The sequence below is a fragment of the Jaculus jaculus genome, chromosome 6, assembly GCF_020740685.1.
Source record: "Jaculus jaculus isolate mJacJac1 chromosome 6, mJacJac1.mat.Y.cur, whole genome shotgun sequence".
Classification (NCBI taxonomy): domain Eukaryota; kingdom Metazoa; phylum Chordata; class Mammalia; order Rodentia; family Dipodidae; genus Jaculus; species Jaculus jaculus.
The window spans coordinates 10286384-10300315 of record NC_059107.1 but is presented as its reverse complement, the minus strand read 5'-3'; the positions used below and the strand labels follow the sequence as shown (position 1 = coordinate 10300315).

The 13932-nt window shown below is 56.9% G+C and overlaps 1 protein-coding gene across 1 annotated transcript in view; it reads left to right on the top strand.

Moving 5' to 3' along the window:
* Nucleotides 1–13932, top strand: part of Obscn (obscurin, cytoskeletal calmodulin and titin-interacting RhoGEF) — a 150599-nt gene that overhangs the window by 65930 nt on the left and 70737 nt on the right. Inside the window, 16 exon segments of the mRNA XM_045151723.1 lie at nt 114–380; nt 618–887; nt 1430–1696; nt 1797–2063; nt 2149–2415; nt 3376–3648; nt 4284–4550; nt 4748–5014; nt 7001–7273; nt 7689–7955; nt 8731–8997; nt 9101–9364; nt 9676–9939; nt 12826–13089; nt 13392–13489; nt 13491–13588. Coding sequence (XP_045007658.1) covers nt 114–380; nt 618–887; nt 1430–1696; nt 1797–2063; nt 2149–2415; nt 3376–3648; nt 4284–4550; nt 4748–5014; nt 7001–7273; nt 7689–7955; nt 8731–8997; nt 9101–9364; nt 9676–9939; nt 12826–13089; nt 13392–13489; nt 13491–13588 — 3940 coding nt within the window.

Below are 13932 nucleotides of genomic sequence, written 5' to 3'. Positions count from 1 at the left end.
TCAGACTCTTAGCCGCCTCAGGCTAGGAATGGGCTATGTAATTTGGCTCCTTGGAGCCTGCCTAGACACAAACCCCAGGTTACCATCCTGACCCCACGTGGTTGTGTTTGCAGAACTGCCTGTGACCCTCCTGCGCCCACTACGGGACAAGATTGCCATGGAGAAGCACCGTGGGGTACTCGAGTGCCAGGTGTCCCGGGCCAGTGCCCAGGTGCGGTGGTTCAAGGGTGGCATAGAGCTGCAGCCAGGGCCCAAGTATGAGGTGGTCAGTGACGGCCTTTACCGAAAGCTGGTCATCAACGATGTGCGGCCTGAGGATGAGGACACCTACACTTGTGATGCGGGAGATGTCAAGACCAGCGCCCAGTTCTTTGTGGAAGGTAGAAGATGGCTACTGGGCAGTCCTCCAGGTTTCCTAGGGAAGGGTTATTGGTCACTGTGGATTGCCCTGGTGATTCTTGAGGCAGCCACCTTTGAAAGGCCTGACTGGGGTTTTCTGAGCAGCTGGTGGGGGGGATGCTTCATGGTGGGGAGAGTGCTTATTCTCAAAAGCCTGCTAGAAGGAGCGGCTGGTCCTCCCTGCGGGGTCCCACTGGTGACCAGCCCCTTGCACACAGAACAGTCCATCACCATCGTACGGGGCCTGCAGGACGTGACCGTGATGGAACCTGCCCCTGCCTGGTTCGAGTGTGAGACCTCCATCCCCTCCGTGAGGCCACCCAAGTGGCTGCTGGGTAAGACTGTGCTGCAGGCGGGGGCAAATGTGGTGTTGGAGCAAGATGGCACCGTGCACCGGCTGACGCTGCAGAAGACCTGCTCCACCATGACCGGCCCGGTGCACTTCACCATTGGAAAGTCCCGCTCCTCCGCCCACCTGGTTGTCTCAGGTGAGTACATGGGTGTAGGCACAACACAGGGCTATGGGTGGCCATAGCTCAGGCCTGTGTGTGGTCATGGATTGGGTTGTATGTGCATATGATTCAGGGCCAAAGGTGGCTGGGGCTTAGGAACTTAGGCGGGGGTGTTCCGGGTCAGAGCACAGCAGGACATGGGCACAGGAGTCAGGCATAGGCGTCCATGATCAGGGCTGTGGCTGGACGCTGTTCAGTGGCTTGGGAGTGGGAGGGGCAGACCACAGGCACAGGGCCGCCCATGGGTAGGTGTCGTGGAAGCCATCTGGAATGGGGAGGGTTGGTGGAAGGCGTGTGGGTGCTGGGCAGACAGCAGGGCAGGACTGGTGCCAGGGGCAGCACTGGGCTACCTATGCAAGGTGAAAGGGACATGTAGGGGCAGGGAGGGAGCCCCCACGGGAGGTGTGCCAGATACGGGTGTGGGGCTGTTTTGTAACAAGGCTTAGAGCCCAAGACAGATCTGCGCAGGTGGTCTGGCTTCCTGTGGCCTTAGCCTGCCCTTGCCTTGTTCCCTCTAGACATCCCAGTGGCCCTGACACGGCCGCTGGAGCCCAAGTCAGGGCGCGAGTTGCAGTCGGTGATCCTGTCCTGTGACTTCAAGCCAGCCCCCAAGGCTGTGCAGTGGTATAAGGATGACACTCCTTTGGCTCCGTCAAACAAGTTCAAGATGACGCTAGAAGGCCACATGGCAGAGCTGCGCATCCTTCGGCTCACTCCAGCCGATGCTGGGATCTACCGGTGCCAGGCAGGCAATGCCCAGAGCAGCGCCGAGGTTACCGTGGAAGGTAGGAAGCGGGGCAGGAGCCCTGGCGGTGGGCCACCAAGTAGGTGTAAAGGGCGGGTGGCCGATGGAGCAGCGCTGAGGCATGGGTGTGTGCCTTGCAGCTCGAGATGTGACTGTGACGCAGCCACTGCAGGATGTGGAAGCCGTGGAGGAGGGCCGTGTCTGCTTCTCGTGCGAGCTGTCCCACCAGGACGAGGACATCGAGTGGTCACTCAATGGGACACCCCTGTACAATGACAGTTTCCATGAGATCAGCCACGAGGGCTGTCGACACACTCTAGTGCTGAAGAGTGTCCGGCAGGCAGACGCGGGCACTGTGGCAGCCACCTCCCCCAAGGTGTCCACCTCTGCCCGCCTGGCAGTCAGAGGTGAGCTGTCCTTGTGAGCCCTGAGGGGCGTCCTTCCCCATGGACAGGCACAAGCTCCCCCTCACCAGCCTTGCTTTCCTTCCAGCAAAGCCGGTGGTGTTCCTGAAAGTGCTGGATGATGTCGCCGCCGAGGAGCGTGGCACGCTGTCTCTGCAGTGCGAGGTCTCAGACCCTAAGGCCCGTGTGGTTTGGCGCAAAGACGGCGTGGAACTGGGTCCCAGTGACAAGTATGACTTCCTACACACGACAAGCACACGGGGGCTTGTGGTGCACGACCTGAGCCACGGAGATGCTGGCCTGTACACCTGCCACGTGGGCAGCCAGGAGACCCGGGCCCAGGTCAGCGTGCACGGTACGTGGCAGAGCCCCAGTGGGCGGCAGCATTGAGACCGCAGTGGTCTTTTCCTTTTGGGGGAGCCAGGCCGCTGAACCTGCTCTGTGGATCCACCTCCGGTCTAGGGAGCTTTCAGCAGCAGCTGGGGCTCAGTGTGGTCCTGTGGGGCTTACGGGTGGGCAGATGGGTCACAGAACAATAGGTCACAGAACTGCAGTGGGTCTGTTGAGGGCCCCAACATGACAGGTCTGAGCAGAAAAGCCAAGTGTACATGTGGTCACTGAGGGATGTGGGCAGGATGCTACCCAGGTAGGGCCCCCATGCCAAGGGTACAGCCTGCTGTGCATGTTCGGGGCTCTAGGCCATCCAAGTTTCCATTGTTGTACAACCTCAGAAAGCACCCCCCATGTTGACAGATCCCTCCCCACCCAACACTGTTACTGTCAATCTGTAGGTCCCTTCGAGCATGCCCCTCTCAGTTGGGGCAGCCACTCACTTTCCTTGCCTCAGATCTGGCCATCCTGATCTCCTGGTTTGGAGAATGTGGGGTTGGTAGCCTGCTTGTTTATGACCCCATGGTGGCTGTGACAGTCTTGTGGGAAGGGGAACAGTGATCTTATTCTGGGTCTAGACTCTCTCTGGAAGGGGTCATGTCTCCTGGGCTGGGGCTCCTGTCCCCTTGCTCCTAGGTGTTCCATGCTGGTGAGAAGTGTGGGTGTTTCCTGCTCTCTCAGCCGCCTTGATTGCAACGCACAGCTGTGGGTCATGCAAACACTAGGGCATGGCTAGCCCAAGGCCAGGGGGCATTTGCTGACCTGGCAGTGTCATGCTGTGGCATCAGGCATGGGCTGGAGTGGGCAGAGACCTGGGCCTTGTAACATGGCCTGACTCATCCCGGGGCCTGGCATGGGGCACTACTGTGCCCTGGGGCTGGTATCCATAGGCCAGCTGGCGTGAGATTTCTTCTGTGGCCCACAGATCTGCACGTAGGCATCACCAAGAGGCTGAAGACAGTGGAGGTGCTGGAAGGAGAGAGCTGCAGTTTTGAGTGCATTCTGTCTCATGAGAGTGCAGATGAGCCAGCTGTATGGACAGTCAATGGGAAGACAGTGGGTGCCTCCGGCCGCTTCCGGGCCACACGCCAGGGTCGCAAATACACCCTGACGGTCCAAGACGCGGTGCTCAGTGATGCCGGGGAGGTGGTCTTCTCTGTGCAGGGCCTCACCTCCAAGGCCTCACTCATCATCAAAGGTCAGTGTGGTGGGCAGGGCCATAGGCTGGGGGGCTGCTGAGCTGGATTGTCCCTCTAGCCACTGGTGGGGACCCAGAGGCGCCTGTTGGGTGTTAGGGAAGGTTTTGATCATTGAGGGGGTCTACTCTCTTGACTGAGCAATTCTAGAATCCTAGGCTTGGCTCCATGGTCTGACTGCCTGCAGTCAGTAGCTCCCCATGCACGTGGCTCCCCCATCAGTCTGTACTGAGGTCTTGGCTGGGAAATAAGCCCTGATGTCCTGGAGTTTGTGCCTCTGACTCACACACTTGGTGTACATGGGTGGATCTCTGTGCACAGGACCCAGCAAGCCTGTGGCCATACCCTAAAGTGTGAGCCCTGAAGGATGTGTCCTCACATCCCTACCTCCCCAGTCACCCTGTGACAGTGAGGCCTGTCAGCCCTTCAGGGTCCTGAATCTCTTTGGGGTCCAGGATCTCAAACATCAAGGGTTATAGATTCTGTGGCTCCGGTCTCCAGACGCCTGTGCCTCATCCTGGCCCTGGTTGAGGCAATTGCTAAGTGGCCGTGGCTATCGTCATTTTAGTGGTTGTGACCAAGGCGGGTACCCTGATGAAGGCTCTTCCTCATGGGAAGCCACCTCTGCTCCTTTCAGAGAAGCCAGTGGACATCACAAAGCCACTAGAGGACCGGCGGGCCACCCTAGGAGAGGAAGTGGTGCTGAGCTGCGAGCTGTCGAGAGCAGGCACCCCCGTGCGCTGGCTGAAAGACGGGAAGGTTATCCGTAAGGGTCCAAAGTACGATGTGCTCAGCGAAGGCACCCGGGCTGTGCTGGTTGTCCGCAGGGCCTCGCTGAAGGATTCTGGAGAGTACTCATGTGAGACGGAGGCTTCCAGGAGCTCAGCCAACCTCCGTGTGGAAGGTAAGCACACAGAGAGGCGGTAATACATTGCCCTGCTGTACAACAGAGCAGTACCTTATGGCCCTGGACCCCCATAGCAAGGCCCTGGACCACCCCTTGGAACCTCAGGGGAAGGGTTCCTGTGTGGCCCAGCCAGGAGAACAGCTGGTGTGGCTGTGTACAACCTTCACTCCCCACTTATTCTGTCTCTCGCCCAGAAAAGGCAAACCGGTTCACAGAGGAGCTGACTGACCTTCAGGCAGAGGAGAAGGGCACTGCTGTGTTCACGTGCAAGACAGAGCACCTAGCCTCTACTGTGACCTGGCGAAAGGGCCTGCTGGAGCTGCGGGCCTCGAGGAAGTATGCCCCCAGCCAGGAGGGCATGACTCTGAGGCTCACCATCAATGCCCTGGAGAGGACAGACAGTGACACCTATACCTGTGACATTGGCCAGGCTCAGTCGCAGGCCCGGCTCCTAGTGCACGGTGAGGCGGCCAGGGCACCACCCTCTGCATTACCCCTGGCACATTGCTTTCCACTCCTTAGTGGGCACAGATGTTGGCTTTGTTTAAAGTTGACTCAAAGCTCAGAGCAAGTTGGCAGTCAGGGCTCAGCTTGCTCCAGATGAGGCTAGCCTCAGTTTCTCCACCCCTAGGGTAGAGAGTAGGTCACCTGGGCAGCTCAGGCTTTCTCGGTGTGGCCTTCTCTGCGGGAGTCAATGGCCTTTCCTGGTTTATGCAATGCTCTGCTCACTGTGTGTTCCTGCAGAGTCCCGTCACATGCAGTGTGTTACTTACCCCAGAGGGTAAACTGACTGTTGTATCCAGCTTCCCATTGCTGGGACAAACATCAGACATAGCTTCTTATGGGAGGAAGGGGCTTATTTCAGGCTTGCAAATCCAGGGGAAACACCATGAATGGTGCAAGAAGCGGGCCCGCTTTCGTAAATCCAGGCAGAGAGACACCACCAACAGCTAGCACTGCCAAGCACAAAAGGGCCAGGGCTCCCAGCCTGCTCTCCATATGCACCTCAGGACCGGACTCAGATCTGTCCCCGACACACCTTGGAGCTGTGCTCTAAGACCCGCTCCCCAGTGACATGCCCCCTGTACAGGGCATCTGCCTGTAGGGGCTAAGTTGCAAGCTCAATTTTAATAAAACACCTGAGTCTATGAGGTCATGTTTGCTGGCAGCTAGGGAGCTTTAGATGATCTGGGGTGCGTGGTTGGGTGTGGCTTTTGAGTAGGTTGTCTTGAAACCAGTGAGGAATGACAAGTGTGGACATAGCAGAAGGGGAGGCGAAACGAGCGTTTATTGGAATGTAAAGCAAAACAAAAAAAAAAAATAGTAAGACAGAAGGTGAGAGTAAGCGACCAGCTCCCCAGGTAGGAGGAGGTCCCAAGCGATAGCTGAATAATGACTTGGGTTTATGTCCCTGAGGATACAGTTAGGGTTGAGTGCTGTGTGGCACAGTAAGGTAACGGTAGTTCTTTCCACACCTACATTTCGTATTTCAATACAGAATTGAATTGTATGACACACTGATTGTAGGAGCCTCTCTGGTATAAGCAAGCTTAGGAACAGGCGGCCTCTATCTGTCTGCAACTCAGCTTCGTTTGAGGGGTGGCAGTGACTATGTGCTTCAGCTCGTCAGACCAGTTTGTCAGAAGAACCTCAGGGGGACATGAGGCTCAGAGGTCGACCTGTACATTAGAGCCACGTGGCTCTGATCTGCTTCCTGTTTTCTGAGTTTAAAAAACTATTTGTTTATTTGAGAGAGGGAGAGACAGAAAGAAAGAGGCAGACCGAGAGTGAGTATGGGCACGACAGGGCTTCCTGTCACTGCAAACAAGCTCCAGGCAGACACATGCACCACTTAGTGCATTTGGCTCTACGTGAGTACTGGGGAGTTGAACCCGCGCAGCCAGACTTTACAAGCAAGAACCTTTAGCCACTGAACCACCTCTCCAGCCCTATTTTCTGAGTTTTGTCAGAAAGAGGTTAAGCAGGATCTGGGAAGATGGCACAATGGATAGTGTGCTTTGTTATGCAAACCTGAGGCCCAGGGTTTGGACTCCCAGCACCACGTAACTGCCGGGCAGGCATGGTCCCTGCCTGTAATCCCCATGCTTTGCAGGCAGAGACTGAAGGCCAGCCCCTACACTAGCTGAATTGGCAAGCTCTGGTGTCAAATGAGAGATACCGTCTCAGTAACTACAGTGGAGAGGGATCAAGAAGAGACACTACCACTGTGTGTACACACAGACTTGTACACACGTGTGCTCACATGTATAAGAACAGCCACACACGTACACGCACAGAAAAGGGGTAGTCAAGTGTAGTCACTTGTTTGTGGCCATGACCTCTGCCACCCCACGCTCTGGTTCTTGAGAGAGTAGGACTCACTTGGCAGCTGGCTGAGTCTGGCCCCAGGCAATGGGAGCCCTGACTTGCACATCTGTGCCTTGTAGGCCAGAAGGTTCGCATCACCAAGGACCTGGAAGATGTCAGCGTTCAGGAGGGCTCTTCTGCCACGTTCTGCTGCCGCATCTCCCCTGTCGACTATGGGCCTGTGCACTGGTTCCTGGATAAGACCCCCCTGCACACCAATGAGCTCAACGAGATCACTGTCCAGCCTGATGGCTACCATGTGCTCACTTTGCGGCAGCTGGCACTCAAGGACTCGGGCACCATCTACTTCGAGGCGGGTGACCAGCGGACCTCAGCTGCCTTGAGGGTCACTGGTATGTTTTGTGTCCAAAGCCAGGGCCACCTGCAATAGGGGCATCTCATAGTATGGGTGCCTGGAAGGGTGGGGGAGTAGCTCCAAGAGCAGCTTAGTCATGTGTCCAGAATGGCCTGGGACTCGTGGAGAGGCTGGTGGCCCAGGAGGTTGTGATCCCAGGGAGATAGTTCAGAAGTCTGAGTTGAGCTATTTCACAGTGCACCTCTGAATTCAGAATTTGGGGGACACGGCTTGTGTTGCCTTCCTCGGGGTAGGAGCCACACAAAGCCTGTCCTACGCTCCCAGTATTCCCACATGACTGTGGTCTGAGGTCAGTGGGTGGACACTGATGGGGGCATTGCCTGGTCCCTCAGTGCCAGCCCCTCCAACGGTAGCACAGTCCCAAGCACCATTGGCTTCTGTCTGTCTTCCAGAGAAGCCAAGCGTCTTCTCTCGGCCGCTCACGGATGTCACAGTCACAGAAGGCGAGGACCTGACCCTTGCGTGTGAGACTACCACTCCGGACAGCCCTGTGCGCTGGACGAAAGATGGGAAAACACTGAGGGCATCTGCAAGGTGCCAGCTGAGCTACGAGGGCTGCCGGGCCCAACTGGTCATCACTGGTGCCACCCTACAGGACGGCGGGCGATACAAGTGTGAGGCTGGCGGGGCCACCAGCAGCTCCATTGTCAGGATCCATGGTGAGCCCCAAGGTGGCCATGCTCGGGTAGATACGGGCTTGGGACAAATGCTTGCTCACAAGGAGCAGGAGGCAGAGAGGCTCCCAGGGCATCTTCCCACTGCTCTTCCCTGCCTACGTCTGATGTGTGGTTCTCACGTTGCCTTGTCTTCTGCCTGTCTCAGGGCCTCTGGTGCCTCTACAGGCTTCCTGGACTCTCTTGGCCTCTGGCTGTGGCCCATGGTCACCCACTGACTTAGCTTTGCTTACCTCTGAGCTTCTCTTTGTGTCCATGGCTTGCTTCTGTATAGCTTGTCTGGATTGCTGTCGGCAAGTGGCACAGACCAGTGGCTTACGTAGTCTGTTTGCTGTGGACAGTAGAAATGTGAGATCAAGGTGTTAAACCTTGACTGGCCCTTCCAGAGGCCCGTCTCCTCAGCTTGCTCTGATCTCTTACAAATACACTGGTCTGATGGAGTTAAGGCCTGCTCTGAAAATCTAATTTTCTCTCTTTTAAAGTCCACATTGCCAAACAGTTCCATTCTGAGTTCCTGGGTCAGGACCTCTGCCTCTGAACCCTGCGTGGGGTGGGGGGACACACTTCAGTCTGTAATACTTCACCGTTGTCTCTTCACCTGGGCCCGGCCCACCTGTCTACTCACATACCTTGAGACCCACCATTTCCCACATGTCTTGGAATCCCTGCCACTAGGAGTTGCCCTCTGTCCTGTAGCTGCTCCCCCAGGGGGAATCCTGTCCAGGGGGATTAAGATGCACTTGCCCCTCCCTGTCTGTAGCTCAGCCAGTGCGGTTCCGGGAGGCCCTGAAGGACATGGAGGTGCTGGAGGGCGGGGCTGCCACCCTGCGCTGTGCGCTGTCGTCAGTGGCCGCGCCGGTGGAGTGGCGCCATGGCGACGATGTCCTAAGGTCCAGCAGCAAGTACGGCTTGCGCCAAGAGGGTGCCATACTTGAGCTGGTTGTCCGAGACCTGCAGCCCCGGGACAGTGGGCGGTACTCATGCTCTTTTGGGGACCAGACCACCACGGCCACGCTCACGGTGAAGGGTAAGTGTGCCCGTCCACACATGATAAGCAGGGCCCAGTGGGGTGCCACCATGCCCGGTGGGAGAATGATGACGCTCTCTGCCTGTGTCTGGTCCTGCTGCAGCCCTGTCGGCCCAGTTCATAGGGAAACTGAGAAACAAGGAGGCCACAGAAGGGGCCACAGCCACACTACGGTGTGAACTGACCAAAGCGGCCCCCGTGGAGTGGAGGAAGGGAGCCGAGACCCTGAAAAACGGAGACAAATACAGCCTGAGGCAGGACGGGGCCGTGTGTGAGCTGCAGATCCGTGGCCTGGCCGTGGCCGACGCCGGGGAGTACTCGTGTGTGTGCGGAGAGGAAAAGACCATGGCCACGCTGACCGTAAAGGGTAAGGACCACGTGTGGCCAAGTGGTTCTGTGTTCTGGCCATGCTTTGACCTCATGCCATCTGCACAGCTCCCGTCATGCTTTCTTCCCCTGTCTCTGCCACCCTCTGCCTCCTACCGTGATTCCCGTCCTGTTTCCCAAGCTATCACATGAACTAGAAGACGCCAGCATCTCGCCTCTGGGCTTTGGGCCATAGAGGATCCTCTGCTGCTGTTCTGCTGAATTCTGTGTCGCGTCCCTCATTCTGTCCTGTCTGTCATACAACTACCGTAGCAAATCTGACATTGCTGATGTCTGTCTGACCCTCTCCAGCTCTGCCTGCTCACTTCATTGGAAGGTTGAGAAGCAAGGAGGCCCCAGAGGGGGACACGGCGACGCTGCGCTGCGAGCTGAGCAGGGCGGCCCCCGTGGAGTGGAGGAAAGGGACAGAGACCCTGAGAAACGGAGACAGACACAGCCTGAGGCAGGACGGGGCCGTGTGTGAGCTGCAGATCCGTGGCCTGGCCGTGGCCGACGCCGGGGAGTACTCGTGCGTGTGCGGAGAGGAAAAGACCATGGCCACGCTGACCGTGAAGGGTAAAAACCACTGTGCCCATGTGCCTGGGTGGCTCTGAGCATTTTCTCCCGTACCCCTTGCCTCCCCATCTGTGCTAGGCTTTTTGTGCTTCTGTGGCAACCCTGTTCCTTTAGCAGGCATTTCTCTGCCTGCTGTACGGGATTTGTCTCAGAAGCCAGAAAGCAGTGGAGCATTGGGAGAGCTCTTCCCAATACCATGAGGGTTCTGGTTTGGGGTAAAGATGTGGGGAAAAGGCAAACAATTGTGAAGATGCAGGTATAGGTGCCCAAGGTCACAGCAGGAAAGGGGTAGGCAGGAGGCTGAGGGTGGTTCACACAGTAGGAATGCAGCAGGGCAGCCTTCACACAGTAGGAATGCAGCAGGGCCGCCTTCACGTGCACTCATGACATGGAGCTGACGGCTCGCACTGTTGGTGTCAGAGGATAAGCACCCCCGCTCCCGCCAGACTCACATGGAGGTGAGCATCTGCTCCTTGCGAGTCAGGTGGAGGTGGGGGTCTGTCCCTTGGGCATCAAGCAGAGGTGAGTGTCTGTCCTACAGAGGCAGAAGGGAGATGAGGGCAAGTCCTCGGCTGTCCTTCTGTGGTTCCGTGCCTCCCACTGGGGAAGGGCTCACTGGTCCTGCGTCAGGTAGTCCTTTACGTGTCCTGTGTTGTACACAGAGTGTCTGTTGTCCATTTTTGTCCAGCTACAGAGTTCAGTGGGGGTTGTGTCCATGTGTCCCTCCTGATCATGACCATCCATTTCATAGATGATTGGAGGCCTGGGCAGGCTATTAAAAGGGTCATGGCCACAGTGCCATATGAACAGGACAGGGTGGCCTCCTTAGAGTGAAGCAAGAGGCCCCAAATCTCAGAGACAGGGACATTCACGAACTGAGGTGAGATACGTAAAGACCCACAGCCTGGCCCGCAGTGGGTCCCGCAGCTCTCACACATGTAAGGAGTGGCCGACCTCCCCCAGGCGAAAGGGGCTGGTCACAGTTGCATCCGGGGAGCTGGAACCCCTGTCCTGGAGCCGTGAACAGCCTGACGACAGGGCAGCGTTCTGTCAGGGGCCCTTCCTCGGAGGGACTATGTGATTTCCCGCAGGGAACCAGATGGACTAAGCCCAGATGTTGTTGGAGGGCATGGGATGTCCTAGAGAGTGGCAATGGTACCAGAAACCCCTGGCCTGGTGACTCCCACTTTCCTGTCAGGATTGGCCCCCTTTGCACACTTCAGTGCAGTGAAGAGGACGGTGTGGTTCACATGGCCATAGGTCTGCCCAGGCCTGGCAGGCGACTCCTGCCACTCACACAAGCAGTGGAGACGCTTGTGAACAGCCTGCCTTCCATGCGTGTCAAGTGGCATAAACGGAGCAGTGACAAAGCACAGAGGTCTGGTGTCCACATGACCTCAGACCCACCAGGAGGTGACAGAAGGATATATCCCTGAGGCTTTCCCCATGGCTGCAGTGTTGGAAAGGCCACAGGAGAACCTGCTTCCCCATTCAACTCCAGGATGCACTGCCAATGGCTGGTGATGTGTGGGGTTGCCTACCGGGCCAGCTGCCGGCCACCTGAGAGAGATTGCTTCCAGAATTAGGCCTGTCCTAAGTAGGACAGGCGTAGTGGGTGCCCTGCCTGGGACCCGTAACTTTCACAAACCACCCCTGGACCATGATGTCCCAAGGATACTCCAAGCCACTGTTTCATTCAAGATCTCCAGGCAGATGGAACCAGGCATTCCAGTGTTCCTAGTCTCTGGCTGGTGGCCAGCCTTCATGCGCAGAAGCCAGGATTGTCCTCTGCTTCTCTCAAGCCCTCCACATGCCATCCATGGACAGGTCGATTCTTTCTTCATGTGTTTAATTGTGGATCTCATCTGTTCACACCTCAGGGAGCTTGCCTGTGCTGTGCAGACAAGGGGCTAGAGCCCCATGGCCACCTGCTCCAAGATACGTCTCAGAATAACACTTATGGCTTCTTCCCACCCAGCCTGTATGTTCCTTCTTTCCAATCTGTCCTGGCAAGTGTGGACTTAAGATACGACCTTGTAGGAAGAGTTTCAAGCTGGGCATAGTGGCGCACGCCTTTAATCCCAGCACTTGGGAGGCAGAAGTAGGAGGCTCGCTGTGAGTTCGAGGCCACCCTGAGACTACAGAGTGAATTCCAGGTCAGCTTGGGCCAGAGATTGGCCCTGCTTCAAAAAACCAAAACCAAAATAAATAAATAAATAAAAAGGTCCCGGCAACCTCTGTTGCCCCAGCCATCAAACTCATGGAGCGCCTGTGCATGGAGAACTGACCTAAGCTATCGACCTAAGCAGTCAAGGCAGGCCAAGCCTTTGAGCTTGGAGTTACAGTGTGAGCCAGGATAGTCACAAAAGGTACCGGGGCGGGCATCTCCCTTATGGTCAGTGCTTCTGCCATCCATGGCACAGGCCAAGTGGCAGTTTCTCTGGAACTCCTTCTTCTGAGCTCTTCAGTGTCGTTGCTGGCCTTCAGCTAGGGAAGCTCGGCCCGTCTACTCCATTCCTTCTGTGCTGTTTCCCGCTCATATCACCGCATGTTGATCCCTCATGATGTCCAGGACGTTTTCTTGTGGAGTGTCATGTCTTGTCCCCAGCTTGATCTAGCATCCAGTTGTTCTTCATGTTGTCCTCAGCCTTGCCAGCAAAACCGATGCAATCTGAGGCCCATGGAATGGACCATGGCCATGTGGCACTTAGGCTACATCAAGAAGGTGTAGCTCGGCCTCCCCCTCCCCGCTGCAGCCCGTACTCAGCATGCTCAGCGCGGGGCCTGCGTGCACCTGAGCTTTGTGTCTTCTCCGTTCCCGCCACATCTGCAGTCCCCACGTGCACAGTGAGTGTGATTGTGTACATGTTTCCCTAATTTCCCCAGCCCTACCTGCTAGATTCACAGCAGGTCTGAAGAACGAAGAAGCCCTGGAAGGTGCCACGGCTACCCTGCGCTGTGAGCTGAGCAAGGCAGCCCCCGTGGAGTGGAGGAAGGGAGCCCAGGCCCTGAGAGCCGGGGACAAATACCACTTGAGGCAGGACGGGGCCATGTGTGAGCTGCAAGTCCAGAGCCTGGTCGTGGCCGACGCCGGGGAGTACTCCTGCATGTGCGGGCAGGAGAAGACTTTAGCTACACTGACCGTCAGGGGTAAAGATCGGTGACCAGCTGTGTTCATGTTAGTCTCGTCACTGCCTGCTGCGTCCCCATGTGGTCCAGCCTCTGTGGTGACCTGTGGCCGTTTATCCTGTCACTGGTGTTCTCTTGTCCTCTGCTCAACCAGATGTCCTGGTCACGTTCAGCCCGCCGCCTTCTCTGTTCCTTTCCAGCCTCTCGCTTCCCTCCTCTGTACACGAGGACATTTGTTCATCATGGGTCTATGTGAGTTACACGTCGGTGCAGAGACCTTCGTGGTAGCCTCATGTTCTCAGGAACCCCTCAGCCATTCCCAGCCTTGCCTTCCAGATTTATAGAAGACCTGGGAACTCTAGAAGGGGCCACGGCTCTGTTACAGTGTGAGCCGAGCCAAGCGGAATGGAAGAAGGGGGCCTGAGACCCCCAGTGATGGGAATGAACGCAGCCTGAGGCAGGATGGGGCCCTGTGTGCGCTGCTGGTCTGTGACCTTGCCGTAGCAGATGCTGGGGAGTAGCGGTGGTGCGTGGGCGGGAAGGGGCCTCAGCCTCACTAAGCGTCGGGGAAACATGTGTGGCCATGGGGGTCAGTGTTCCGGTGCTGGAGCACTGCTCACTCCTTGTTCTTGCCCTTCGTCACCTCGCCTTGTGACTGGATAGCGTCCTTCCCAACTTTCTGGACTGTGAACCAGAAGGAACACAACTGTAGCTAGCATGTCCTCTGGCTCCACCATGGGCTGTGTGCTCTTGTCCTGTGTCATGTTCTTGTACTGCTTATGTCAACACCGTCAGAGCTCTGTACAATCCTGGGCTTCCCGTACATCTGTGGCCCTCTCTGGACAGCATGCCAGATCCGTGGAC